Source organism: Lissotriton vulgaris, chromosome 9 (assembly GCF_964263255.1).
Source record: "Lissotriton vulgaris chromosome 9, aLisVul1.2, whole genome shotgun sequence".
Classification (NCBI taxonomy): Eukaryota; Metazoa; Chordata; class Amphibia; order Caudata; family Salamandridae; genus Lissotriton; species Lissotriton vulgaris.
In genome coordinates, this window is record NC_141697.1 from 412,818,318 (window position 1) to 412,845,637 (window position 27,320).

The 27,320-nt window shown below is 51.5% G+C and overlaps 1 protein-coding gene across 1 annotated transcript in view; it reads left to right on the top strand.

Moving 5' to 3' along the window:
* Positions 1-27,320, top strand: part of DYNC1H1 (dynein cytoplasmic 1 heavy chain 1) — a 1,654,074-nt gene that overhangs the window by 1,215,704 nt on the left and 411,050 nt on the right. The window contains exons 65-69 of the mRNA XM_086937823.1: positions 3,504-3,664; positions 4,228-4,339; positions 4,481-4,541; positions 4,628-4,751; positions 4,833-4,946. Of these exons, the coding sequence (XP_086793949.1) occupies positions 3,504-3,664; positions 4,228-4,339; positions 4,481-4,541; positions 4,628-4,751; positions 4,833-4,946 (572 nt within the window). The remainder of the gene's footprint in view (positions 1-3,503; positions 3,665-4,227; positions 4,340-4,480; positions 4,542-4,627; positions 4,752-4,832; positions 4,947-27,320) is intronic.

Genomic DNA, 27,320 nt, shown 5'->3' on the forward strand with positions numbered 1-27,320 from the left:
AATTGTGCCCTCCACTCTGTCTCCTTCCCAGGGCAGACATCCTCTTGCAATCGCAGGGGCAGGTTCTACACGTCTACCTCCAGAGCCTGCACCTTCATGCCTGGAGATTGAATGGGGCAACATGAGTTCTTTCTCCCTCCCGCCTGATGATGTGGACCTTACTTTATCTGTCAGAAGACACTCCACTAAGATGGTCTGTGATGGCAGAAATTTGTTAAATGGTGGGTAGAGAAGGCTATTGACCCTTTGAAAGCCCATTTATCAGATGTTTTAAGTGTTGTGCTATCCCTGCCGCATCAGGGTTCCGCTATTGTAACATCTGTCTGCTTTTTCAGCATTTCTTTGTTTGCCAGATCAGCCTTCTCTTTTTAAGTCCCCTATAGCTATGAGATGTCCTAAAGCTCTCACTATAAATTTCCTCCCATTTTGTTTATAATGCCTCAGTGGGATCTTAATCTTGTATTTACGTTTCTTTTGGGTTCTCCTTTTGAGCCCTTGCATAGTTGCCCGCTGAGGTTTCTCACCTTCAAAACTATATTTTTTGTTGCTATTACATCTGTTAGAAGGTTGAGTTGCAGGCCCTTGGCTCCAAGCCTCCCTTCACCTCCTTCCATGCTGATAACATGGTGCTTAGGACCAGAGCTGCTTTCCTGCCTAAGGTGGTCACTCCGTTCCCTTGATACAATCCATTACCTTACCTGTTGTTTTTTATCCTGCCCTACATCCAGCTAAGCAGGAGGAGTGACTTCATCATTTGAACTTCAAAAGGGCAGTGAGTTTCTATATGGAAAGAACCAGAGACAGAGAATCGAGGTTAAGAGACCAGCTGTTCGTTGGATATATGGGCAAGATGAAGGGGAAAGCTGTCCATAAGAGAGCTTTATACAGGTGGAGAAACCTGTGCATCAAGATTTGCTACACCATGGTTTAGAGAGAGGCTTATGCCTACCTCCCACTGGAGGTTGGCATCATAGGAGGTGTACCCACCAAAAGATACCTGTACCTACCTTAAACATCCCTAAATGTAGTATTTAGGGGCAACCCCGAACCATGCCTCCTCAGACCAGCGGAATCCCAGCATGTCCTGCAGCCAGCAGCCCTCTCCCCTCCCCCCCCAAAACCTAGAGTATCTGCCCTGCCTTCCCTACAAATTCTTCTTCTCCTGTGAGCACTGGACTTGCTGAAGCACCAGACCCTGGCTTCGACCAAATCTGTAAGTCTGCACCCGACACCCACAGCCCGAGTTTGAGTGGCCCAACACCATGAGGAGGTCCACCCAGTGATCCTGACCTGAGTCCTGGTGATCCCTGACCTACCTCGAGCCTCCTGACTGCACCTGCAGCCTTTATGTGTAAGGTCCACGTAAAATTGGGCATCAGCGCACTGCACCCAGCACCCCTAGTCTGCTGAGGGTGCTGTTTGAGTGAATCCTTGACTCTGGGGGAACCCTTATTCTAACCCCAGAAACTCCACCCCAATGACCGATTGTGTATCTTCAAAATGATAACCTCCTTTTTCACCCTACGATTGCATTGACTGTTTCCTCTGAAAATGTTCCAAATGTTGAGTTGTGTTTGTATGGAATCCTAAGCAACTGTTTTAATACCAAACAGTATTACTTACCTTTATCTAGGAAATGTCCCAGTGTGATATCTAGGCATATCCCGCTGAGTACAAAAAGTAATCCAAAAAGTACTCAGAAAAGCAATCACAAAGTATTTGCAAATGCTTGTTGTCTTAAAATATTTTACTCACCTGTATCAGTCCATTTCACCCAGCTTGCTTGTTTTGATCAATCTTTCTTGAATAGTAATAAGCATGGGCGGAAAATCCGTTCCGCTCACGGATTTTCGGTAAATTCGCAATCCGCGAACTCTCGCGAATTTACCGAAAATCCGCAAATTTCACGCAGCAGATTTTTTTTCTTGGTGATACAATATTGCGGCGTGCGGCGTTTACTTACCGTCATCCAGCGTTTGCCAAATTGTTTTTCTCGATATTTTGCGAGTGCTGCGCCATTTTGGATCTTGCTGCGGGATCCCGTGGGAGTTTGGCGACACATCGCGAGAGTTCGCAATTGCGAACATGTAGGTGCGGCGGGCAGCAACAATCTCGCACTCGCGAAATTACAAAATTTGCTATTCTGCACAAGAAATCCACTAGCAAGCAGCATAGACCTTCTGAAAATGATGATTTTTATCAGAATAACTCCTCAGGTTGACATTTGCCTGCACTTTTTTGGATTTGAGGCCTTTTGACTTTCTTTGGATCACTTTTGGATTAGAAATCAAGTTTCACAAGTAAGTTTGTTTGGGGCATAACAGTTGCTGTTCTGCAGAAAAACGAGTTTTGCAAAACTGAAAGCACTCAGCAGGTGCAAAAGTTCAAACTCATCATTAGAAACCATTCCCTGTAGTGCTTCCTGACTGGGGCCCCTCCAGAGTTCAGTTGCTAGTTGCAACAATTCTATGACCCTGCTCTGACCCTCACAGCAGGCTCATAGAATAGCTACAAGTAGGCCACAAAGGTCCTGGAAAAAAAAATTGCACTGCAACAGAAAGCAAATTACAGATAAGGAAGCAGGTTCCAGACTGGAATTTTAAAACAGTGACACATTAATAAATCAACCCCAAATTGATTCATGTCAGTTGAAGCAGGGCAGGTGTGCTTGCTTTTCCCCCCCATAATCTACAGTGATGAACCAGAGGGTGGCATTGATGTTTCAGAGGGTGGCATGGGTGAAACAGGGTGGCAGTGGTGAAACAGAGGGTGCTGTGAACCTGTGATGATGAACCAGACGTAGAAACAACACAGTCGCGACCGTTGCGAGCCGACAATAAGTTCGCAATTGCGAACTGGTAAAAAACCCTCGCGAATTGGCAGAAACACTTGCGAGTTCGCAAATTCGGGAACGCCAGATTCACAAAATTCGCCCATGCTTAAATAGTACAATTCCACTTACCTGTACCAAGTCGTGCTTGGTTCTAAAAATAAAATACAACTAAAGAAATATTTTTGATAAAACAGTTGGTCTGGGTTCAGTCTTTGAGTGTTTAACACCATTTCTTGCCTGAATGTGTACAATAAATGTTTACCATTACCCTCTGATAAAGCCTTACTGCTCGCCCACACTACCTCAAATAGAGAGTAAAATATTATCTACTTTTACCTTGGTTAGCCTTTGGGGATCCACTGGACTCTGTGCACTATACCTTACTTTGGTATAGTATATACAGAGCCAGCTTCCTACAGCACTTGAATGCAGGTGATTTTGCGAATGTCTTCTGACCGCTTCCAGCTCCGACACACGTGCCTATAAGGCAAGGGGAAATTCTTAGTGCCGGTGTTATTAAGCTGGTTCTATAGAACCTTCATTTTCCGAAAGGCTAGAGTTGTCAGTTTTTCATGGCTAACCTTTTTTTTCATTATGAGAAATTAAAATATGAGACTTGGGTAACAGTACTTTGTTTCAGAATTTCAACTACTATTTTCTTTTTTTCCAGCGCCTATTGGACAAGCAGTACATCGCTTACTACTTATTCAGGCTTTCCGTCCAGATCGTCTACTAGCAATGGCTCATGCATTTGTGTCAACAATTCTTGGAGAATCTTTCATGTCCATTATAGATCAACCCTTAGACTTGGCACACATTGTTGACACAGAGGTAAGTTAACAAAGTGCTTCTTATTTCATTGATTAAGTTATTTTCTAGAAAGCACAAAGCTATGTGGTAAAAGTGTCCCTGAGACCATAGATTACCACAGAGGCCGGGTGTTTTCACTGTATTCTGACCAGGATATGGCATTTTACGTAGATTGAAATTAATTGTAGCTAGCTGTCCATGTACAATATAGTTTAGATTATTCTCTCTGAGATTGTCCTAGTTTTAGGAACAAATTGAATCAAACCAATGATTCATTATTGCCTTCATATTGGTAGTGTTTGTAGAGGGTTCTGTGTATGTTTACTGCAGTCTCTGCAGCGATCATGTTAATTTCTCAAGATTATAGATGAGTTTCACAGAAATTAGTGTTCTGGTTTCTTTGAGCCAAGGATAACTCTGATTTCAAAGCCCTGCTCAGGACTGACTTGACTTTAAGGCACTGGAGGCTGAGTTTGAATAAAGAGGAAGCAAGTCCATAATACTCAGTATATTAACTTGACATGCTTTCTTATTAAATTTACACAATGTTTTTAGGATTAATTTACCTGAAATGTTGTTTGCAGGTGAAACCCAATACACCAGTTCTGATGTGTTCTGTGCCTGGGTATGATGCCAGTGGTCGTGTGGAAGATCTAGCAGCTGAACAAAATACTCAGATAACATCAATTGCAATAGGTATATGGGAACTTTGGTTGAATATTTTATTTGAAGTAATTCGTTCCAGTGTTTAACAGACTAGTGTGCAATTTAAGCTGTGTTCATATTATTTTGAATGAAGAATCGCTTACTTTTGAGATCAAACATTTTTTCTTATAGGTTCCTCTGAGGGATTTAATCAAGCTGAGAAAGCAATAAATACTGCAGTGAAATCTGGCCGGTATGTTCAAGAAAGTGTCTTCATAATCTATTCTGTACCCTGGTAAATGTAATAAAAAGTACTTATTTTAAGTTTGTGTGTTTTAGATGGGTGGTGCTCAAAAATGTTCACCTCGCTCCTGGATGGCTGATGCAGCTAGAAAAGAAATTGCATTCTTTGCAGCCTCATGCATGTTTCAGACTTTTCCTGACTATGGAAATTAATCCTAAGGTAAGTCTGAATTTTTGTATCCTAAACGTATGTGTAAAAATCATTACATAGATAAGTACAAATATTTCTTTTTTTTCCTAGGTGCCGGTAAATTTGCTTCGTGCTGGTCGTATTTTTGTTTTTGAACCACCACCTGGTGTGAAGGCAAATATGCTGAGAACCTTCAGCAGTATTCCTGTTTCCAGAATATGTAAGGTAGGTGCTTGGTGCATTTCACAGTCAAAATTGGGTTTTCAGTGATGATAAAGAGGGTTGGGAATTCTAGATTCACATGTGATATGTTTTTCGTCTTATGAGTTTATAGATCTAAAGTACTAGCTGAACCACATGGATTTTCTCATGGAGATTCTTCATCTTGAAATATTCTAAAAATGCAGCCTGAATTTAGAACTTTTGTGTAGCCGATAATTTTTCTAGTAACGCTGCAGCAACAGTTACGGATCACCATAATTAATCAGTCACCAGAATTGAATAGATGTGTTCGAGGCATGTGGGCTGCTGAATTCATATCTGTGCATAGATCACCGCCTAGTTTTGGGTCCGGATGATTGCACATTGTTGTCCTAGAAGAGTCTTCGAAGTATCACGAGATCGGTGGCTCCTCCCTGGACTACAGTGCGCATGGGCATCCTTAGATTGTTTTTTTCCGCTATTGGGTTCGGATGTGATTTCCAACTCGGAGTTTGGAATCAATAACAAACTTTTCTAAAAGGCCAAAAGGCCTTCGGAGGCGTCGGTATTGTTATTGCGATCGGTATCGTCAACTCTCTTTCTGTAGTTTCTACTCAGAACGTCGAATCTTCCGCTTGGCCTTTTCGACACCAAAGGACCGATCGTCGATGGAACAAAGTCCATTCAAAAGATCATAGATAAACACCCTGCGTGTAACAAGTGTTTATCTCCGGAACCCAATGAAGCCGACTGCTTAGCTTGTGCGCAGTTTAAATCGAAGAAGACACTTCGGCTTCGAAGAGCAGCGAGGCAGACAATGCAGAAGCCAGCGCCTGAGCCGGAGAACATCTTTAAAGACGACGAAGACGTCGTCGAACTGAGGACTCAGACCAACAGTCGGCGCTGGGGTTGGAACATGACTCCAACTTCTACGTCGACGACGAAGACGACATCGTCGAGGTAGGGGACGACGATCCAGGCATAGGACCCGTCGAGGACGACTCCGGCAAGAACACGGGGCCAACCGTGAGTACGGAGCCCAGTACTGTTAATGATACGCTTCCAGAGGCTCAGGTCAAGGCATTGCCGGAAGACCTTAGCCAAGATCAGAACATTGATTCTACAGCCCCGCAATTTAGCCCGGCTAAGAACATAAGGCAAGAACCATCGGTCCAACATTACCATTCCTTGGTAATCTCGAAAGTGAAGGAAGCAAAACAGAAACCGAAAGTAATAGACTTTACAGTCTTCGGACCGAGAGGTGCGGAACCATCGGCACCGACAAAAAACAAAATGGCCGTCGACCCGGCTGGGTCGCATATGAAGGGTGTCAAGCCGAGAGCCAGTACACCCACAGACATGCCGAAGCTGAAGGCCGTCGAACCGACGAGATCGATGTCGACGCCAGGCAACTTAAACAAAGGAATCCCGCAGAAGACGGTTGTCGATCCGAAGCAGAAAGTCGACAAGCCGAAGCCGGTGCAAACGAAGACACTCGACCTGAAGGCAAGGATCGAGGCGAAGGGGTCAGTCGAGCCGAGGCAACAAATCATCACCGTCGGGTTCTCCGGCTCCAACGCCGCCAGGGCTGTCGGGCCCGGCACCGCAGGGCTCCACTGGATCCGGGTTGTCGGCGGTGGACTTAACGACCTCCCCAGCGCCGACCCCACATGTGTCACCCCTGGCGCCGTCCTCGGGCGGCGCCGTCCCAGACTCCTCCCTCAACCCGGTTCCAGGGCCGGAAGGGCGCTGATTCAGACGCCGTTTAGTGAGTTCACTTTCCATGAACCGGCCCCATCCTTTACTGACCCTGAGTACCAGGTGATGGGTGATGAGGAGGATTGGGAGGGGTCTGGGGACCCTCTGACACGTGAGTGCCAGTCTTATGAGGACTGGGCAGGTGAACTTGGGGATGCTAGTGGTTTAGACACTTCGCCTGACACTGGCTTTGTCTCCCCTCCTAGCGTGGCTACGGAGGAGGGGGCAACCTATAGTGTGGTGTTGATGAGGGCAGCCAAGGCCTTGGGCCTTGAGCTCCCCGTCGCGGCCGTGAGGACTAACCTCCTCACCGAGGTCCTTAAGCCGCAGTCATGCTCAGCCGAGCCTCTGCTGCCGTTTAACGAGGCCTTGACTGACGTTCTTTTGGGCACTTGGTCCAAGCCCGCTACGGGTTCGCCCGTAGAAAGGAACGTGGCCAGACGCCACCGCCCGGCCCCGGGTGACCCATGTTTCCTGTCCACCCACCCCACCCTGAGAGCCTGGTCATCCAGGCCTCCAATTCCCAGACCGCATGCCCGTCGGCTCCGCCGGACAGGGAATCCAAGAGGTATGAGCAGTATGGCAAAAAGATCTTCTCCTCCCTTAGTCTGGGACTGCGGTCTTCCAACACTGCATGCCTCTTGGGCCGCTACACCCACTCACTGTGGGATACGGTCGCGGAAGTGCTGCCAGAGTGTCCGTTGGAGGTACGGGCCAAACTCGGCCAAGCCCTTGTGGAAGGTCAGGATGCAGCCAGATATTCTATCCGGTGTGGACTGGATACCACTGACTCACTGGGTAGAGCGATGGCAACGACGGTGGCGGTCACCGCCACTCCTGGTTGAGGTCAGCCAATTTCTCGGCCGATGTCCAGAACACACTGATGGACATGCTGTTCGATGGCCGTCGCCTTTTTGGCGACAAGGCAGACCATGCGCTTGAGCGTTTTAAGGACTCCAGGGCTACGGCCAAGTCCTTGGGCCTCTCGGCCCCACGCCAGCAATCGGCTGCCTTTCGTGGCCACGGAAGGGGTGTACCCACACGTGCTGTCAGCCACGCTCCGCAGGGTAATACCCAACACGGTGGCGGCCGTGGAAACCGTCATGGCGGCAGTAGGGGACAACGGAGAGGTCAGTCCACACCTTCCCCCGCAGCATCCGCCTCCGCTTTCAGGCCCATGTGACGCCAGTGGTTGGCAGGGTTCGCCATCACCTCCTCCACTGGCGCACAGTCACGTCGGACAGGTGGGTGCTGCAGATCGTCCAAAGGGGCTACTCCCTCCCCTTCGAGGCGACTCCTCCAGCCATGCCACCGCAGAACCACCGTGTATCCGGGGATCACTTGCGACTTCTGCAGGAGGAAGTTACGGCCCTCTTGGCCAAGGGGGCCATCGAGCACGTTCCTGAGCCAAAAGTGGGTGTGGTTGCTACTCCCACTACTTTCTGGTACCCAAAAAGGGCAAAGGGGGCCTACGCCCTATCTTGGACCTACGGAACGTCAACGGCTTCCTCCGGAAGGAGAAGTTCAAGATGCTGACACTGGCTCAGGTCTTAGCTGCCCTGTACCCAGGAGACTGGATGGTAGCGTTGGACTTGCAGGACGCTTATTTCCACATCCCCGTCTTCCCGGCCCACCGGCGCTACCTGCGGTTCACGGTTGGCCACGAGCACTTTCAGTACACCATGCTCCCCTTCGGCCATACCAGCACCCCACGGGTGTTCACAAAGGTGATGGCAGTGGTGCAGCTCATCTGCGCAGGTTAGGGGTTTCAGTCTTCCCCTACCTCGACGACTGGCTGTTGAAGGCGGGCTCGCACCAGACAGTAGTCAACCACCTCCAGACGACGGCAGACCTCCTGCACCAGCTGGGGTTCTCCATCAATGTGCCGAAGTCACACCTGTGCCCCTCTCAGAAGCTCCTCTTCATCGGAGCGGTTCTAGACTCTACGCGGTTTCGGGTTTATCCGCCCGAACAGCGGGTCCGGGATATTCAGGCTCTGCTTCCCATCTTTCAACCGTTATCCCGGATGTCGGTCAGGTTGACGCTGCGGCTTCTCGGGCTGATGGCCTCCTGCATCCTACTGGTGCATCACGCCAGGTGGCTGATGCGGGCTCTGCAGTGGGACCTGAAGTTTCAGTGGGTCCAGCATCAAGGCAACCTGTCCGACCACGTCCTGATCTCGGAGGGCACTGCGAGACAGCTGCAGTGGTGGCTCACGGACCGCGATTGGGTCAGCGGCAGATCCCTCTCCCTTCCCCAACCGGAGCACGTGGTTGTGACGGACGCGTCCCTCCAGGGCTGGGGAGGCCACATGGGAGAGGCGGAGATCAGAGGCCTCTAGTCTTCGGCGGAGTCCCGGCTCCATATCAACCTTTTGGAGCTGCGGGCGATTCGTCTAGCACTGAAGGCATTCCTCTCGTCTGTCCGAGGGAGTGTAGTGCAGGTGTTCACGGACAACACCACCGCCATGTGGTACTGCAACCAACAGGGCGGGGTGGGGTCGTGGACCCTCTGCCAGGAGGCTCTGCGCCTCTGGCAATGGCTGGAACATCAGGGCGTGACCCTGGTGGTTCAACACCTGGCAGCTTCTCTGAACGCCAGGGCGGACAAACTCAGCCGCCGGTGCATGATGGATCACGAATGGCGTCTGAACTCTGACGTGGCGCAAGGTCTCTTTCTGCAGTGGGTAGAGCCTTGGTTAGATCTATTCGCCACCGAAGAGAACGCGCAATGTCATCAGTTCTGCGCGTTGGAATTTCCAAGGCGGCACTCGCTCGGAGACGCTTTTCGTCGCGAGTGGAGTTGCGGTCTGTTGTACGCCTTTCCACCTATACCACTGCTGCCCAGAGTGCTGAAGAAGATCAAGCGTGACCGGGCCCACGTCATCCTTGTGGCTCCGGACTGGGCACAAAGGTACTGGTATCCCGAGCTACTCAGTATGTCAGTCGATCCCCCGGTTCGTCTGCTTCTTCAGGAGGACCTTCTGTCGCAGCAGCAGGGGACTGTCCTCCACCCGAACCTGTCCAGTCTCCACCTCCATGCTTGGAGATTGAGCGGCGACAGTTGAGGCCATTTGACTTGCCTCCTGAAGTCTGTAACATTATTCTGGCAGCCAGGCGTCCCTCCACAAAGTCGGTATACGCCTGCAGGTGGAACAGATTTGTGGCATGGTGCACAGCAAAGGCTGTGGATCCCCTTAATGCCCCTCTTTCTGAGGTTCTTCTCTTCCTTCTTTCTCTTGCCCAGCTGGGCTCTGCTCTGGGCACTATCAAGGGCTATCTTTCTGCCCTTTCAGCCTCCTTGAGGCTGCCTGATCAACCTTCTTTGTTCAAGTCCCCTATTGTAAATCGATTCCTAAAAGGCATCACACACACATTTCCACCTGTTCCGTTTGTGATGCCTCAGTGGGATTAACCTTGTACTTACATTTCTGATGTGCGCTCCCTTTTAGCCACTTCACAACTGTCCTCTCCGCCTTCTTACACTGAAGACTGCTTTCCTGGTTGCCATCACCTCTGCCAGGAGAGTGAGTGAGCTCCAGGCCCTCTCTTGTACTCCTCCTTTCCGTCCATCCGGACAAGGTTGTGTTGCGTACTAAGCCATCTTTCCTGCCCAAGGTTGTCACAGCCTTCCACATCGGGCAGTCCATCACTTTGCCCACCTTCTTTCCGCCTCCGCATCCCTCTAAGGAGGAAGAGCGGCTCCACCGTCTGGACCCAAAACGTGCGCTCTCCTTATTCTTGGATCGCACACGCCAGTTCTGGGTGGATGACCAACTCTTTGTTCGCTACGTGGGCGCTAAAAAGGGCAAGGTGGTACATAAGAGGGCCATCTCCCGATGGATCATCTTGTGTATCCAGGCATTCTACTCCTTGGCTTTCACGAAACACTATTGTGTTGATGTACATTCCAAACAGCAAGCTGCTGTAGGACAGGCTGTTCTAAAAACTCTGTTTCAGACTGCTACAGCTGGCACAGGTAGCCACCGCTAAGGGAGAGACTGCTATACATTCTATGCACAGATATGAATTCAGCAGCCCATATGCCTCGAACGGAATATGCTACTTACCAGTATGCATATGTTCTTGGCATGTAGGGCTGCTGACATTCATATCGCCCACCCTCCTCCCCGGTGCCTGTCGCAGCTGTAGCATTCATTCTAACTCACTCTTACTGTACAACACTCCATCTCATGGAGAGGATGCCCATGCGCACTGTAGTCCAGGGGAGGAGCCACCTATCTCGTGATAATTCGAAGACTCTTCCAGGACAACAATGTGCAATCATCTGGACCCAACACTAGGCGGCGATCTATGCACAGATATGAATGTCAGCAGCCCTAAATGCCAAGAACAGATGCATACTGGTAAGTAGCATATTCCGTTGCTGTTCTCCCTCAATTTGCAGGTGCTGGGATACACAGCTCACTATGAAATTACTTAGCTAAGTTTTCAAATAGCTTTACAGGATTAATTTAAAAAAAATTGATTTATTTTATCTTTGGACTCTAAGCATTGGCAAAAATACATAATCCACATCTTGCTTTCCGTCAATACTCACGAAAGTTGTTTCGGAAAATTGACCATGGCCCAAGCGCTTGCATCTGTTTGGAACATCTGAAAGAGACTATTAGTTATAGATTCCTTAACTTAAAATTACCCCCAGGCATCAGACTGGATCCGGGTAATTTGTTTTGTAGCAGTATACTTGCTCGTCGGTAGGTGACGTCGGTCGACTCAGTCGTCGGCGTCGTGGTCTCCAAAGCGTCACCGCTCCCCGGCTCAAGTTTCAGAGCCCGCCGGGATGACTCCACACTTTCCTCCCTTTCTGGGAGCTCGAGCGTCCCCTGCCCAGCTTTGTGCCTTTTAAGAAGCCCTCCATTCCATCTTTGGACAGCTCGACTCCACAGGCGGGCCTTCAGGCCCTGCAGACTCTGCTGGGGGCACTAGGCCTTGATTCCGGCAGCTCCGACCTCTGCGCCGCAGGGCCCTCATAGATCCAGATCGGTGCCAGTTGACCTCACGGTACCTTCCCTGGCTCTAATCCCAGGGGTGACCAAGCAAGTCTAAAGAATATCCCTGGAGTAGTTATAAAAACCACAGTATGTATAGAAAAAGTTATTCTGTGTCCAAGATACCCATAAACATGTTATAAAGGGACAGGCCAAGGACCAAAGTGTAACGTTTACAATCTTTTTATTAAAATAGATACAAATTATTTCAGAATTAAAATTTCAGAAAAAACAATTGTTCTGAAAGCATACAATATAAACAAACATCTCATACCTTTAAAAATACAAGAAGGAAATTTCAGTTAAAAAAGTGCATAAAAAACCTAATTCAGTACATATATATTATGCCTCACATGCCTCATATATATTGTCCCTAACCAATTGCCTCACGATAATCATCGTATATCGCCCGCCTAGAACTCCCCCACCTTTTCTTGAACCTTTCTTGGGTCTGGTCCACGACCTCCGTACAAGATATGAGGGTCTCGTGGTGATGGGCGATTTTAATCTCCACTGGGAGGAGCCCATTAGAGACGTTATGTCCAAACAGCTCGAAGACTCTATGACCGCATTAGAATTAACCCAGATAGTGACAGGCCCAACACACATGAAGGGTCATACTTTGGACCTAATATGGACCTCTGTACCTGCTCTGTGCCCAGTCACTTCTTCGCCTTGCATTTGGTCGGATCATTACCTTTTACAGGGTAGCTTAGCCTTTCCGAGACAAGAAAGCATCTCCTCCGACAAATGGCGGGTAGATGGAACTCCATTAATCCGGATATTCTGCTATCAACTTTACAGCAACCTTCCCACCTAAACAGACTACCTGAAGATGACCTAGAGAGGGCCAGTCAAAAGCTATCGCAAAAATTGGAATCTGCGATTGAGGTGGTGGCCCCAGCACGTAAGATAAAAATCAGGGAAAAAGGCAAAGGCGCTCCCTGGTTTAATGACGATTTGAGACTCCTGAAACGGGCCCTGCGACAGTGCGAGAGAGCCTGGCGAAAGGGGTATGATCTTAACTGCCAAACCTTATATAATGAAAAACTCGCCTTGTATAAACATGCCATTAGGACTAGGAAAAGTGAGTTCTACGAAAGCAGAATTGCCACAGCACCTAACCCCCAGAAGGAAATCTTCCAAGTGCTTACTGAACTGAGGAAAAAGAAGGAACAACCTCCTTTTCAGGAGCACAACCCAGAGGCTCTCTTCCTAACAGAGACATGGCTCCAGTTCCACAATAATCCCACAGTAGTGTGGGCCATTCCTCAAGGCTATACCATCAAATGTCATAATCGTCAGACAGGCAGGGGTGGAGGACTAGCTATTATTTATAAAGATACTTATAGCTGTCGCATCACCCCCTCCACCTCTTCATCGTGTGAAAACCTATATTTCTCATTATGTCTGTCTCCGACTACTACCTTTTCTGGGATCTTGGCATATCGACCACCAGGCGCTTCTGGTGATTTTATTGCCAACATAACAGATTTAGCCGCCTACTCTGTACTTACCTCTGCCAATTTCACTTTGCTGGGCGATCTAAATCTGCATCTAGACGATCCCCTCAATGCCGCTGCTAACGACCTCCGCTCTAGCCTCCAAGCCATTGGTCTTACCCAAAAGGGGTTTCAGCCGACACATAATAGGGGCCATCTGCTGGACCATGTTTTCAGTAATTTGGACACGCTCTCGGTGGAAGCACCAGTACCACTGCCATGGTCTGACCATTGTCTAATTCCCATTACATGGTCCATCAATATTCCCATTACCTCTGCACCCCATACTAGGCATTGGGGTAGGAAATGGAGCGCGCTTCCAATTCACACCTGGGAACAGGCCCTCTCCGAACAACTGCCCCAAAAAACGGAGAATCCTGACCTAGCAGTCCATAATTTTCATAACTGGATCTCCAACTCTCTAGATCGAGTCCTTCCAAAACGCTCCCTGCAAACAATCAGAAGGCCCAAAGTCGCTCCCTGGTACTCTCTCGCCCTTAGGGCCCTGAAACAAACATGCCGGAAAGCGGAGAGAGCCTGGAGGAAAGACCGCTCTCAATCTAAAAAATTGGAGTACAGGGCAGTTATAATGCACTACAAGAGGGAGATAAAACTTGCTCAAGCCAAGTTTTATGAAAATAAAATTAATATGGCAGCTAATTCACCGAGGGAAATTTTTAAGATCGCTAAATCTCTGATATCTCTTCCTGTTGAGAGACCTATATCAGAGGGGGCGCAGGCCCGCTGTGAGGATCTTGCCACTTTCTTCTCACAGAAGATTCAGGCCATTTATTCCCAATTAGCAGCAAATGATGGGGGCACTAATCCACTGCCCACCTCAGATTCAGATTTGCCCCCTTCTTGCTCCTTGGCTACCTTTCCACTCCTGGACCCTAATACTTTAGATTCTCTTGCTCAGAAGGTTACTTCAGGATCCCCAAATGACCCTGCTCCACCCCAGACCTTAGTGAAAGCAATGGACACCATCCGCCCCTGTTTGCTGGAGGCTCTTAATACCTCCATTACCTCCAACTCTGTACCAGCCGCCTGGAAGTGTGCAATGGTAAGGGCCCTGTTAAAAAAAACGAATTTGGATCCTAACAATCTATCCAATTTTCGCCCTATCTCGCTGCTTCCATGGATGAGTAAGTTGCTGGAGAGGCATATCAACAAAGCATTAGGGGAATATTTGGAATCCAACAAATTGCTTCAGGTCTCCCAAACAGGGTTTCGCCCACAACATGGCACTGAGACCGCTCTTTTAGCGGTCACGGAGGCAGCGAGAGCCATAATGGACCAAGGTGGTAAAACAGCCATCATACTCTTGGACCTCAGTGCCGCGTTCGACACTGTGAACCATGCCACATTATTACATCGCTTGAGTGGCTTGGGAGTGTCGGGCGCGGCCCTGTTGTGGCTGACCTCCTTTTTGGAGGAACGCTTCTTCCAGGTATTTGAGGGCGAGGTGACATCATCAAAACATCTTCTCAGCTGTGGGGTTCCTCAGGGCTCCTCCCTGAGCCCCACGCTGTTTAATGTTTATATGCAGCCTCTGGAGAAGATCGTTCTCCCCTTTGGTGTGCGGATTGTCACCTACGCTGACGACACTCAACTCGTGGTCTCTGTGGACCACGAGGGGGGTTCGTCGAACACTTTGGGTCCATGTCTGGAGGCTGTAGCTGGGTGGATGCAACTCTCCCACCTCAAGCTCAATGGGGAGAAGACCGAGATCATGGTGCTTGGTAATTCCTCCCCTACCTCCTTCCTGGATGATTGGCCTCTGTGTCTCGGTACTCCCCCCCCTCCTAAAGAGCAGATAAAGAGTCTGGGAGTCTGGTTGGACAGAGCGCTAGACTTCTCGTCCCAAGCTACTATCACTGCCTCGGTATGCATAGGGCTAATGAAAATGCTCCGGAAAGTGCTCCCTCTGCTCCCATTCCAGGCGAGGAGGGTCATGGTCCAGGCCCTGATTCTCTCCCGCCTGGACTACGGAAATGTTTTATATCTTGGGGCCCCGGCAACAGTGACAAAAAAACTTCAGGTCACTCAAAACTGCGCCGCCCGCCTACTGTTTAATATCCCTCGCTGGCAGTCAGCGAGAACCGCCCTAAAGGAGCTTCACTGGCTTCCAGTAGCCTCAAGATCACTATTCAAGGCCATGTGCATCCTGCACAAATCCCTTCATCAAACTGGCCTGGCAGTACTGTACCCTCTAATACCGCCGTATGTGCCGCTTAGAACCCTACGTTCAGCTTCACTGCACCTGGCAACCAAAGTAAAAATCAAGAGAGCCCGATGGGGCGGCCGCTCTTTCACCTATTCAGCGGCGAAGGCATGGAACTCCCTACCCCTGTCCCTCAGGAAAAACAGCAACCTGATGTCATTTAGGAGAGAATTGAAAACCCATCTGTTCTCAAAAGCGCATTAATCTTTCCCTGCAGTCGCACACAGAATTCAGTCCCTAGCGCTGCGAGGCCTTCGGGTGGTTATGCGCTATATAAATGGAATTTTCAATTCAATTCAATTCAATTCTTTTACGCAAGAAGACTGCTATAAATTTCAATCCTTCTTTACCACAAAGATATCCGACCTCTTGATAGAAATCGAAAGCACCCCTAGATTTGACTGCCCGGTAATCCCTCAAACTCTCCCCCCCCCCCCCCCCCCCCCCCCCCCACAGACAGTCACTGAGCCGTTAACCTCCCTACCCCTACTTACCAAGGACACCTTGAAAAAAGTGATGAACCAAGTCCAATCTGGCTCTCCGGCGGACCCTTGCCCCCCACAGATATTTAAACAAGCATGGCCAGGTTTGGAGGACGACATTTTATTGCTCCTAAACGGTTCCCTTACCTCTGGACAAGTCCCCTCCATTCTTAAGGAGGCGCGACTGATTCCTCTGCTAAAAAAAAGCCGGTGCTGACACCAAGATTCTAAAGAATTACAGGCCCATATCTCAACTGCCTTTTTTAGCTAAAATACTGGAACCTCATGTGCTGTCCACCCTCTCTCACCACCCGGAGAGTAACTCACTACTTGAACCCAACCAAGCTGGGTTTAGAGCCCACAACAGCACGGAATATGGCTGAGATACCCGCCACCCCCTCTCAACACAAATCCCCAAGAATGGGAATACGGAAACGTTTTCTGAACTTTTGGAAGGCGGGAGGGAGTTACCCTCCCGGCCGTATTTATTAAAATATGAAACAAAAGTTAAAACATTAAAATAACAGTTTCAGATCATGTACAATTTCATTTCCACATTACGATGTTTTGGCTGACCTTAACATATTTCTAATACAAAGGTTCTCCTAGCCGATACTAACATCCTCCAAATACATTCTTAAATTGAAATTGTACATCCTAACGTTAAGGGCCAACGGCAAGGTCGTAACCGGTGTCAGATCCCTAAACCAGAACTACCCCCTCAGTTGTGAGGGGCGGCCGCACAGAGGACTGTACCTCCTGTGCACATACCAATTTCCCTTGTCTTGACGGGGGCCCCAATTAACTCGACGCCATTTTATGGTCGTCCGAGGACTCGTGTGAGGTGTCTAGAAGGTAGCGTAGACCCCCCTCCCCACCCCACACAACTTACCACATCTGCCGTCGCAGATGTCCTGGCCCCGGGAAATTCCCAGGAGGGGCCCGTAGCCCCTCCTATCCAGGGAGGGGCCTTGACCGCCTTCCCTTTCCTTTCGGCGTCCCATCCTTAGAAGGGACCGCCTCCCCGTTGAGGGGCCAATGGCCACCTCCCCCTGGGCGCTCCCATCCGTAATGGGTGACGCCCCCCCCCCCCATAGGGATCTTCCAATTACTGCTCACCGATCATGACCTTACCGCCCGACTGAAAAAATAAATACGACATTGAACTAAAAAGACTAATTACTAAAAGACACAGATGCTCAAAGTATGAACTGTCGAAACATCACTGATCAACCCTGGTGCAAAACTTTATTCGATAAAACATACTGTAAAGAATTATCCACTTTATTGCATAATGAATCACGACTTTAATCAACAACCTGTAAGAAAATTGCGTTTACCATCAAAACTTTATTTCAAACCACTTGCTGTCTTCAGGGGCTGGTGGGTGGGTCAAAATTGGCTCTTCGTTCCGTCTCGAGCTCACGTGCAGCGGGGAGGTGCAGCTTCAGAGCACAGGAACAAGAGGATGCTACCTTGGCTTGTCGCTCCTTATATCCTTCTTCGGGCGGGCGTAAACCCGCCTCCGCCCGCCTCCGGGGGCGTGGCTGGCGGCTTCGGTGTCTAGGACAACCCACTCTAGGGCGGGAAAAAGCGCGCCCCGGCTACGCCGCTTCGGGCATACCAGCCGAGACTCGCCTCCCGCCCAAGATGGCTTCCCGGGGGGATCGGGGTACTCCACCATACGTTCGGGGGGACCGATTGGTCGCCCCTTTCCATTAGTCATGCTATCCGTGCTAGATGACCTGCGTCTTAAAACAGATAATAAAGATCCTTGTGCCCTGGTGCTACTCGACCTCTCCGCGGCATTTGATACGGTCAATCATGACCTTCTGTCGCGGTTGGGGGAGTTTGGCATCAAGGGCACGGCCCACGCCTGGCTGACCTTGTTCCTTGGTGGACGGGTTCAGAAAGTACAACTGGATGACCTGGTGTCAGAGGCAGCTAAGATTACATGCGGCGTCCCTCAGGGCTCAGCCCTGTCCCCCTTGATGTTCAATACATATCTGCAGCCCCTCATTTCATCTCTGATTAAGATGGACTGTAATATATACAATTATGCTGACGACACTCAGATCATCATTCAGATAGGCAATTCCCCCTCGGCAGATCAAAAATTGAAGAATATTCTAAAATTTACCGTCAACTGGATGACGGCAAACTTCTTAAAGATCAACCCGGACAAGACAGAGGTTCTTGCTATCACGACATCATCTAGCCCTTGGTGCGACCTCCTATGGCCCTCAGAATTAGGCAACCCCCCAGTACCGGCAACAGCAGTAAAAAGCCTTGGCATAATTATCGACACAAATCTCACTATGTCAGCCCAGGTCTCGGCGGTGGTGGGCACCTGTGTAGGCCTCCTGAGACAACTGTGCAAACTATCTTCCATCCTAAAGGAGGACACCCTCAGAAGAGCAGTGTCCGCTTTAACCAAAAGACTTCAGATCGTCATGAATGACGCGGCCAGACTTATCTATAATAAACCAAGAAGGACACCGGCCACCCCCCTTCTTCGGGAGCTGCACTGGTTGCCAGTGAATCAACGAGCCAAGTTCAAAGGCCTATGCATCACGCAGAAAGCCTTATATGGGCAAGCCCCGAAATACATCAAAAATCGCCTTGTCCCATATGCCCCCAACAGGAACTTACGCTCAGCCGATGCCGCTCTATTGATCTGCCCTAGGATCAAACGGTCCTCCATCGGTGGACTGACGTTCTCCCACACAATGCCCAAAGCTTGGAACCAACTGCCTGAAAATCTGCGCAAAGAAACCAGACTCCTACCTTTTAGGAAAAAGCTAAAAACCGTGCTTTTCCAAGAGGCATGGGGTAATATCTAGTCTGTTTCTTTTTGCCAGTATCCACTCGCCTGTCAAGCGCTTAGAGACCCCGGGGTGATAAGGCGCTCTACAAGTCTAAAATACAAATACAAAAAAAAATACAAATACATTGATTTTCAATAACACTAATATACAAAACATCAAAAACACCCCAATTACTGTAATCGCTCGAATGTTATTTCTACCAATTTGTGGGATCCAATAGCCTTGCACAATTCATGTATTCATACCACAATTATTAGATTTACATATAGTTGGTATCTTCTAGGCTTTATTTGGATTCTCAATTGTTCTGTGCGTCGACGCGTTTCGGTGTTGGTACCGTGGATGGGGTCACACCTTCATCAGGACAACTAATAGCGGGGTCCTCACTTTCATATAAGTGGTATCCTTCTATTTTATTGGAGTCGAGGTGGTGTTGCTTCACTATCGCCAACCGTCGTCTTGTGCCTCCCAGTAGGATTCAAATTCTTTAATCTTGGACAATCTTGTCAGTGTGATGTGGTCGTGTGCTTTAAATATCCTTAGCGACCAGATTCGCAGGGTTATAAAGTTGTGCCTTTGCGTAGCAGTCTAGTAATCTTTTCCTCTTTTATTTGTGATTAAAACGTTTTAGTTCTTTTCTTCTATTTATGATAGTGTTCGTGGTACCCTCTCCTCTCCGATATCCACGATTATTTTTTATGCGGGTATCTTCTCTTCGGAGCGAAGTTGTTTTCCCACAATATTCACTGGCTACAGAGGGTGACTGTTGTGTGCATTTCCCAGCGTTGCCAAACCAGATATGTTCTTCCGCTATGTCGCGTAGTTCTTTGCCTCGTGTCTGCCGGCATCTACCCCAGACTCTCCCCCTACTTGGACACAGTGCCGGACCAACGTTGACAGACGCTGGTACCAATGCCGAGGGTACTGTTGTACCTCTGTTCATCCCTGGCTTTACCCTACTACCCTGAGTGGCAGCCAGAGGAAGGTGAGAAGGACTGGGAGGGGTCTTCTGACCCTCTAGCAGACCAACTTGAGGAGTCAGACTGGCGAGAGGACTTTGGTGATGCTAGTGGTCTGAATACCTCCCTAGACCTTTGTATGCTTTCTCCCCCAACCATAACGGAGCTTCAGGCTCTTTCTTCTAAGCCTCCTGTTCGAGGCATGTGGGCTGCTGAGTTCATATCGGTGCATAGATCGCTGCCTAGTGTTGGGTCCGGATGATTGCACATTGTTGTCCTGGAAGAGTCTTCGAAGTATCACGAGATAGGTGGCTCCTCCCCTGGACTACAGTGCGCATGGGCATCCTCATCTTCAGATTGTTTTTTTCCGCCATTGGGTTCGGATGTACCTTCGTTACTCTGAGTTCGGAAATAGATAAAAAACTTTCTAAAGGCCTTCGGGGCGTCGGTATTGTTTTCGATCGGTGCCAACAACTTTATTCCTGTTCTTTCTACTCAGGACGTCGAATCAGGCCGCGTAGCCTTCTCGACACCAGGGCCAATCGTCCATGGAACGAAGTCCATACAAGCGATGCCCCAACTGTAACTCTAAATACCCACACATTGATAAACACCCAGTCTGTAACAAGTGTTTATCTCCAGAACACAACGAAGCCGACTGCTTAGCTTGTGCTCAATTTCGGTCAAAAAAGACACTTCAGGTTCGACGAACAGCGAGGCAGACGATGCAGAAGCGGACATCTCTCGGTGGATCGTGTTGTGCATCCAAGTGTGTTACTCCTTGGCTGAGGGCCCACTCCACTCGGGCCACGGCGGCCACTACTGCCCTGGGCCGAGGAGTCCCCTTGCAGGACATTTGTCAGGCCGCTACGTGGGCCTCGCTGCACACGTTTGCAAGACACTACTGCCTGGACAGCCAAGTCCGGAGGGATGGCTTCTTTGGCCGTTCCGTCCTCCAGGACTTTCTAGTGTGATTATTGGTTCGCACACCTGTAGGAGAGTGGGGTCTGCTATCCTATGGTCACACCAAATTTTTGCTTCACTGGTTTTTGACTTAATGTGGATGTGGGCCTGCCAGTCAGACCCACAGCCTGCTGTTCTCTCTTTAAATTTTTGCCAAGGCACATTAGGTGCCTTACCAATTGGAACATGGATCACCTTGTGAGCCCCTGTACAGTGTACCCTAGGTTCCCAGGGCATAGGTGAATCCAAGGCCTACCAGGGGCTGCAGCACGTATTGTGCCACCCCTGGCCTTGCCTTACTATTTGACACAACTGGCTGATCACTCAGCTGGGGCAAGGTGGTGTAATCACCCTTTGCTTTAGGTAAAGTATCTCTATATCTAACACATACAAGGACACACAGTAACCTATAAGTCACTCCTATGGCAGGCCTTATCTGAAAGAGACACGTTAGTGATAGATTCCTTACCTTAGAATATCCCCAGGCGTCAGACTGGATCCGGAAATTTTTGCGTAGCAATACCCCTGCGCGCTGTTAGGCGTCGTCTGCGGCTCCGCGTCCGTCGTCGGCGTCGTGAGCGCCGGGATGACGTCATCGGAGTATATAGACGGCGCCCATGCGCGCTGACGTCAGTTCTTCTTTTTTCCGCGCCAGCTAGCGCAGATCCGGAAGAAGCTCTACCCCCAGTCACTTTTTGACTGAAAACTTTTTTGATCTTTTTGATCCTCTACTTAGTCGATCTCGACTATCGGTGCCAGGGATGCCCGGGTTCAAGCCTTGCTCGAAGTGCGGCCGACTCATGTCGGTCACGGACCCCCATCGCCGGTGCCTGAAGTGCTTAGGCCTCGACCACGACGATCGAACCTGTGACGACTGCCGGGCCCTGACGTCGAAGGCTAGGCGGGAGCGGTCCCGCAAGCGTCTCGAGCTGAGGCAGTCGGCCCCGCGCCGCTCCAGGTCCCGGTCCCGGTCCCACGGGAGGTCGAGGGACAGGTCGCGAGGTCGGAGTCATCGACGCTCCGGGAGTGGTCACCGATCGTCTGGATCCAAGTCCTCAGGTAAGAGGCATGAGAGGTCGGAGCGACACCATCGGTCCTCCGACCCGCCCCGACGCTCGCTCGATGCGGCCGGGGGTTCGGGCGACACCGCCCACGCGGCTCCGCGGGAGTCGCAAGCGTCGCCGCCTGCCCCACACCTTCGGGTCCCTGGGCACGGCGCGTCGCAGGAGGAGGTCGAGAGGTACCTCATGGCCATGAGGGCCCTCCCTCCTCAGTCGGTTCCCGTGGCGCCTTCGGGCCGATCGGCTCCGTCTGGAGGTCCTTCCGGGTCGGGCGCTTCGGCCCCGACGACGTCGGGTTCTTCGGGCCCGGCGCCGCTGGCGACTTCGGTCCCGGCGCCGCGCGACCTCGCTGGATCCGGCTCCGGATCCGGGACCTCGCCGGTCGACCTTACGACCTCACCGGCGCCGTCCCTTCAGGTGTCGTCCCCGGCAGCCGTGGTGGTTGCCGACCCCAATGCTTCCTACGGTCCGCCTCAGGCGTCGGAAGGGCGCCGCTGGGCGCCGATTCCGTCGGCCGTCGGAGAATTCTATCTCCACGAGGAGGCCCTGGCTGTTCATCCTGGTTTCCAGGAGCTGGGTGACGAGGAGCAGTGGGAGGGGTCCGAGGACCCTCTGGCACGTGATTGCCAGTCTCATCAGGACTGGACATTTGAGCTTGGGGAGGCCAGTGGTATTGACACATCGCCAGACACTGGATTTACGTCGCCCCCGACTGTGGCTTCGGAGGCGGGTTCTGCTTACAGTGTAGTGTTGACGAAGGCAGCTAAGGCCCTAAACCTTGAGCTCCCCGTCGCGGCCGTGAGGACTAATCTCCTCACTGAGGTGCTCAAACAGCAGTCCGGCTCCGCGGAGCCCCTTCTGCCGTTCAATGAGGCCTTGTGTGACGTTCTGCTGGGCACTTGGTCCAAGCCCGCCACAGGTCCCCCTGTGGATAGGAACGTGGCCAGACGCTACCGCCCGGCGCCGGGCGACCCTTGCTTTTTGTCCACCCACCCCACCCCCGAGAGCCTGGTCATCCAGGCCTCCACTTCCCAGACCGCATTCCCGACGGCCCCGCCCGATCGGGAATCCAAGAGATATGAGCAGTTCGGGAAGAAGGTCTTCTCGTCTGTGAGCCTGGGGCTCCGGTCAGTGAACACCAACTGTCTCTTGGGCCGCTACACCCACACTCTGTGGGACACGGTTGCGGAGGTGCTGCCACAATGCTCTGAGGAGGTCAGGGCTAAACTCAGCCAAACCCTTGCGGACGGCCGAGATGCGGCACGATTTTCCATCCGGTGTGGGCTGGATACCACGGACTCACTGGGCAGGGCGATGGCAACGACAGTGGCGGTTCGACGCCACGCCTGGTTGAGGTCCGCCAATTTCTCGGCCGATGTCCAGGCCACTCTCCTGGACATGCCGTTTGATGGCCGTCGCCTCTTCGGCGACAAGGCAGACCATGCGCTGGAACGTTTTAAGGACTCCAGGGCCACGGCCAAGTCCTTGGGCCTTGCGGCCCCACGCCAGCAATCGGGTGCCTTTCGCTCCTTTCGTGGCCACGGAAGGGGCGCCCCACCACGGACCGTCAGCCACGCGCCGCAGAATGTTCAGCAACGCGGTGGCGGCCGTGGGAACCGCCGTGGCGGTGGTCGGGGCCAGCGGCGAGGCCAGTCCACACCTCCCTCAGCAGCCCCCGCCTCAAAACCTTCCTAGTCCGAGTTTTCAGGCCCATGTGACGCCTGTGGGAGGCAGGGTTCGCCATCACCTCTCCCACTGGCATACAGTCACTTCGGACAGGTGGGTGCTGCAAATTGTCCGAAGGGGTTTCTCCCTCCCCTTCGAGTCTTCCCCTCCATCCATGCCACCTCAATGCCACCGTGTGTCGGGGGATCACTTGCGACTTCTGCAAGAGGAAGTTTCGGCCCTCTTGGCCAAGAGGGCCATCGAGCGCGTTCCTGGGCCAGAAGTAGGTCGTGGCTGTTACTCCCACTACTTTCTGGTACCCAAGAAGGGCAAAGGAGGCCTACGCCCTATCTTGGATCTGCGGAACGTGAACGGCTTCCTCCGTACGGAGAAGTTCAAGATGCTCACTTTGGCTCAGGTCCTGGCTGCCCTGGACCCAGGAGACTGGATGGTAGCGTTGGACTTGCAGGACGCCTATTTCCACATCCCCGTCCTGCCGGCCCACCGGCGTTACCTGCGGTTCACGGTAGGCCACGAGCACTTTCAGTTTACCGTGCTCCCCTTCGGCCTTACCAGCGCCCCACGGGTGTTCACGAAGGTGATGGCGGTGGTCGCAGCCCATCTGCGCAGGCAAGGGGTGTCAGTCTTCCCCTACCTCGACGACTGGTTGTTGAAGGCGGGCTCGCCCCAGACAGTCGTCAGCCACCTCCAGACTACGGCCGACCTCCTGCACTTGCTGGGGTTCTCCATCAATGTGCCGAAGTCACACCTGTGTCCCTCTCAGAAGCTCCTTTTCATCGGAGCGGTTCTCGACTCGGCGCAGTTTCGGGTTTACCCACCCGAGCAGCGGGTTCGGGATATTCAGGCTCTGATTCCTGTCTTCGGGCCGTTATCCCGGGTCTCGGTCAGGTTGACGCTGCGGCTTCTGGGACTGATGGCCTCCTGCATCCTTCTGGTGCGTCACGCCAGGTGGCGGATGCGGGCTCTGCAGTGGGACCTGAAGTTTCAGTGGGCCCAGCATCAGGGCAACCTGTCCGATCATGTCCTGATCTCGGAGGGCACTGCGAGACAACTGCAGTGGTGGCTCACGGACCGCGACTGGGTCAGTGGCAGACCCCTCTCTCTGCCCCAGCCGGAGCACGTAGTTGTGACGGACGCGTCCCTCCAGGGCTGGGGAGGCCACATGGGAGAGGCGGAGATCAGAGGCCTCTGGTCTCCGGCGGAGTCCCGGCTCCACATCAACCTTCTGGAGCTGCGGGCGATTCGTCTTGCACTGAAGGCATTCCTCCCCTCTGTCAGGGGGAGCGTGGTGCAAGTGTTCACCGACAACACCACCGCCATGTGGTACTGCAACAAACAGGGCGGTGTGGGGTCGTGGACCCTTTGCCAGGAGGCTCTGCGCCTCTGGCAGTGGCTGGAACATCAGGGCGTGACTCTGGTGGTTCAACACCTGGCAGGTTCTCTGAATGTCAGGGCGGACGAACTCAGCCGCCGGTGCATGATGGATCACGAATGGCGTCTGAACTCGGACGTGGCGCAAGGTCTCTTTCGACAGTGGGGAGAGCCTTGGTTAGATCTATTCGCCACAGAAGAGAACGCGCAATGTCAGCAGTTCTGCGCGTTGGAGTTTCCAAGGCGGCACTCGCTCGGAGACGCTTTTCGTCGCGAGTGGAGCTGCGGCCTGTTGTACGCCTTTCCGCCTATACCACTTCTGCCCAGAGTGCTGAAGAAGATCAAGCGCGACCGGGCCCAGGTTATCCTTGTGGCTCCGGACTGGGCTCGAAGATACTGGTATCCCGAGCTACTCAGCATGTCAGTCGATCCCCCGATTCGTCTGCCTCTTCGGGAGGACCTTCTGTCGCAGCAGCAGGGGACGGTCCTGCACCCGAACCTGTCCAGTCTCCACCTACAAGCTTGGAGATTGAGCGGCGGCAGTTGAGGCCATTTGACTTGCCTCCCGAAGTCTGTGACATCATTCTGGCAGCCAGGCGTCCCTCCACTAAATCGGTATACGCCTGCCGGTGGAATAGATTTGTGGCATGGTGCGCAGCAAAGGCTGTGGACCCCCTCTCTGCACCCCTTTCGGAAGTGCTGCTCTTTCTTCTTTCCCTTGCCCGGCAGGGCTCTGCTCTGGGCACTCTTAAAGGGTACCTTTCTGCTCTTTCTGCCTTCTTGAGGCTACCAGATCAGCCTTCTTTGTTCAAGTCCCCTATAGTGAGTAGATTTCTGAAGGGCATCACACACATGTTCCCTCCTGTTCCCTTCGTGATGCCCCAGTGGGACTTGAACCTTGTTCTCACCTATCTGATGTGTGCTCCCTTTGAGCCACTTCATAACTGTCCTCTTCGTCTCCTTACGCTGAAGACGGCCTTCCTGGTCGCCATCACCTCTGCCAGGAGGGTGAGTGAGCTCCAGGCTCTTTCTTCTTCTCCGCCTTTCCTGTCTGTTCATCCGGATAAGGTGGTGTTGCGTACACGACCTTCCTTTCTGCCCAAGGTTGTCTCGGCCTTCCACATCGGGCAGTCCATCACCTTGCCCACCTTCTTTCCGCCTCCGCATCCCTCGAAAGAGGAAGAGAGGCTCCACCGTCTGGATCCAAAACGTGCGCTCTCCTACTACCTGGACCGCACTCGCCAGTTCCGGGTGGATGACCAACTCTTCGTTGGTTACGTGGGCGCGAAGAAGGGAAAGGCTGTACACAAGAGGACCATCTCCAGGTGGATCATCTTGTGCATCCAAGCATGCTACTCCATGGCGAGGAAGGAGCCCCCGGCTGGATTGCGGGCTCACTCCACTCGGGCCACGGCAACGACAACTGCCCTGGGCCGCGGTGTCCCCCTGCAGGACATCTGTCAGGCAGCCACGTGGGCCTCGCTGCACACGTTCGCAAGACACTACTGCCTGGACAGCCAAGTCCGGAGGGATGGCTTCTTTGGCCGTTCCGTCCTCCAGGACTTTCTGGTGTGATATTGGTTCGCAGACCCACCACCGGGGTTGGTATTGCTGGGGTATCTATTCTAAGGTAAGGAATCTATCACTAACGTGTCTCTTTCAGATGCACAAGTTACTACTTGTGTAACGATATATCTGTAAGAGACATTAGTTAGTGATAGATTCCTTACCGCCCTCCCATCCTCCCCGTTCTGCGAACCGATATTTAGGGTTAAGGTCATCCCCTTTCAGGGCCCTAGTTTCATGGCACCAGTGTTAGTTCTATCATGGCTCTGCGTATCTGGCGCGGAAAAGCTGTGTTATCAGAACTGACGTCAGCGCGCATGGGCGCCGTCTATATACTCCGATGACGTCATCCCGGCGCTCACGACGCCGACGACGGACGCGGAGCCGCAGACGACGCCTAACAGCGCGCAGGGGTATTGCTACGCAAAAATTTCCGGATCCAGTCTGACGCCTGGGGATATTCTAAGGTAAGGAATCTATCACTAACTAATGTCTCTTACAGATATATCGTTACACAAGTAGTAACTTGTGCATCAATCCTGGAGGCAGAGTGCTTGGTTATGTGTGAAATGGTGCTCTAGCATGAGCGGAGTCTGTCTGCAGCTTTCGGAACCACGTCCTTTAGCTGTTTCCTGATAGCGTCATACCATATACTCTTAAGTGCATTATGAACCTCGCGGTTAAATGCTAACTCTGGTTTGACATTATCAAAACATGTCGAGTAAGGTGTCATACGAATTGGAATACGACCCCCTTGCCAATTCTGGCGACGGGGGTAGCATTCCACCCTTCTAGAGGGACACGACATGTACAGAACCTGAACCCCGGTTAAAGTTAAACAGAGCCTCAGCATCACAAAATGGATGCTGCCACCACAGACACAAGTCTGACCTCCTGCTGCTGGGAGTCCTTCCTGCGAGGGAGGCCTGGACAAAGGGTTTCCTGCCTTGGGAGGTGCTAGCACCACCCCAGACAGGATTTTGTGTA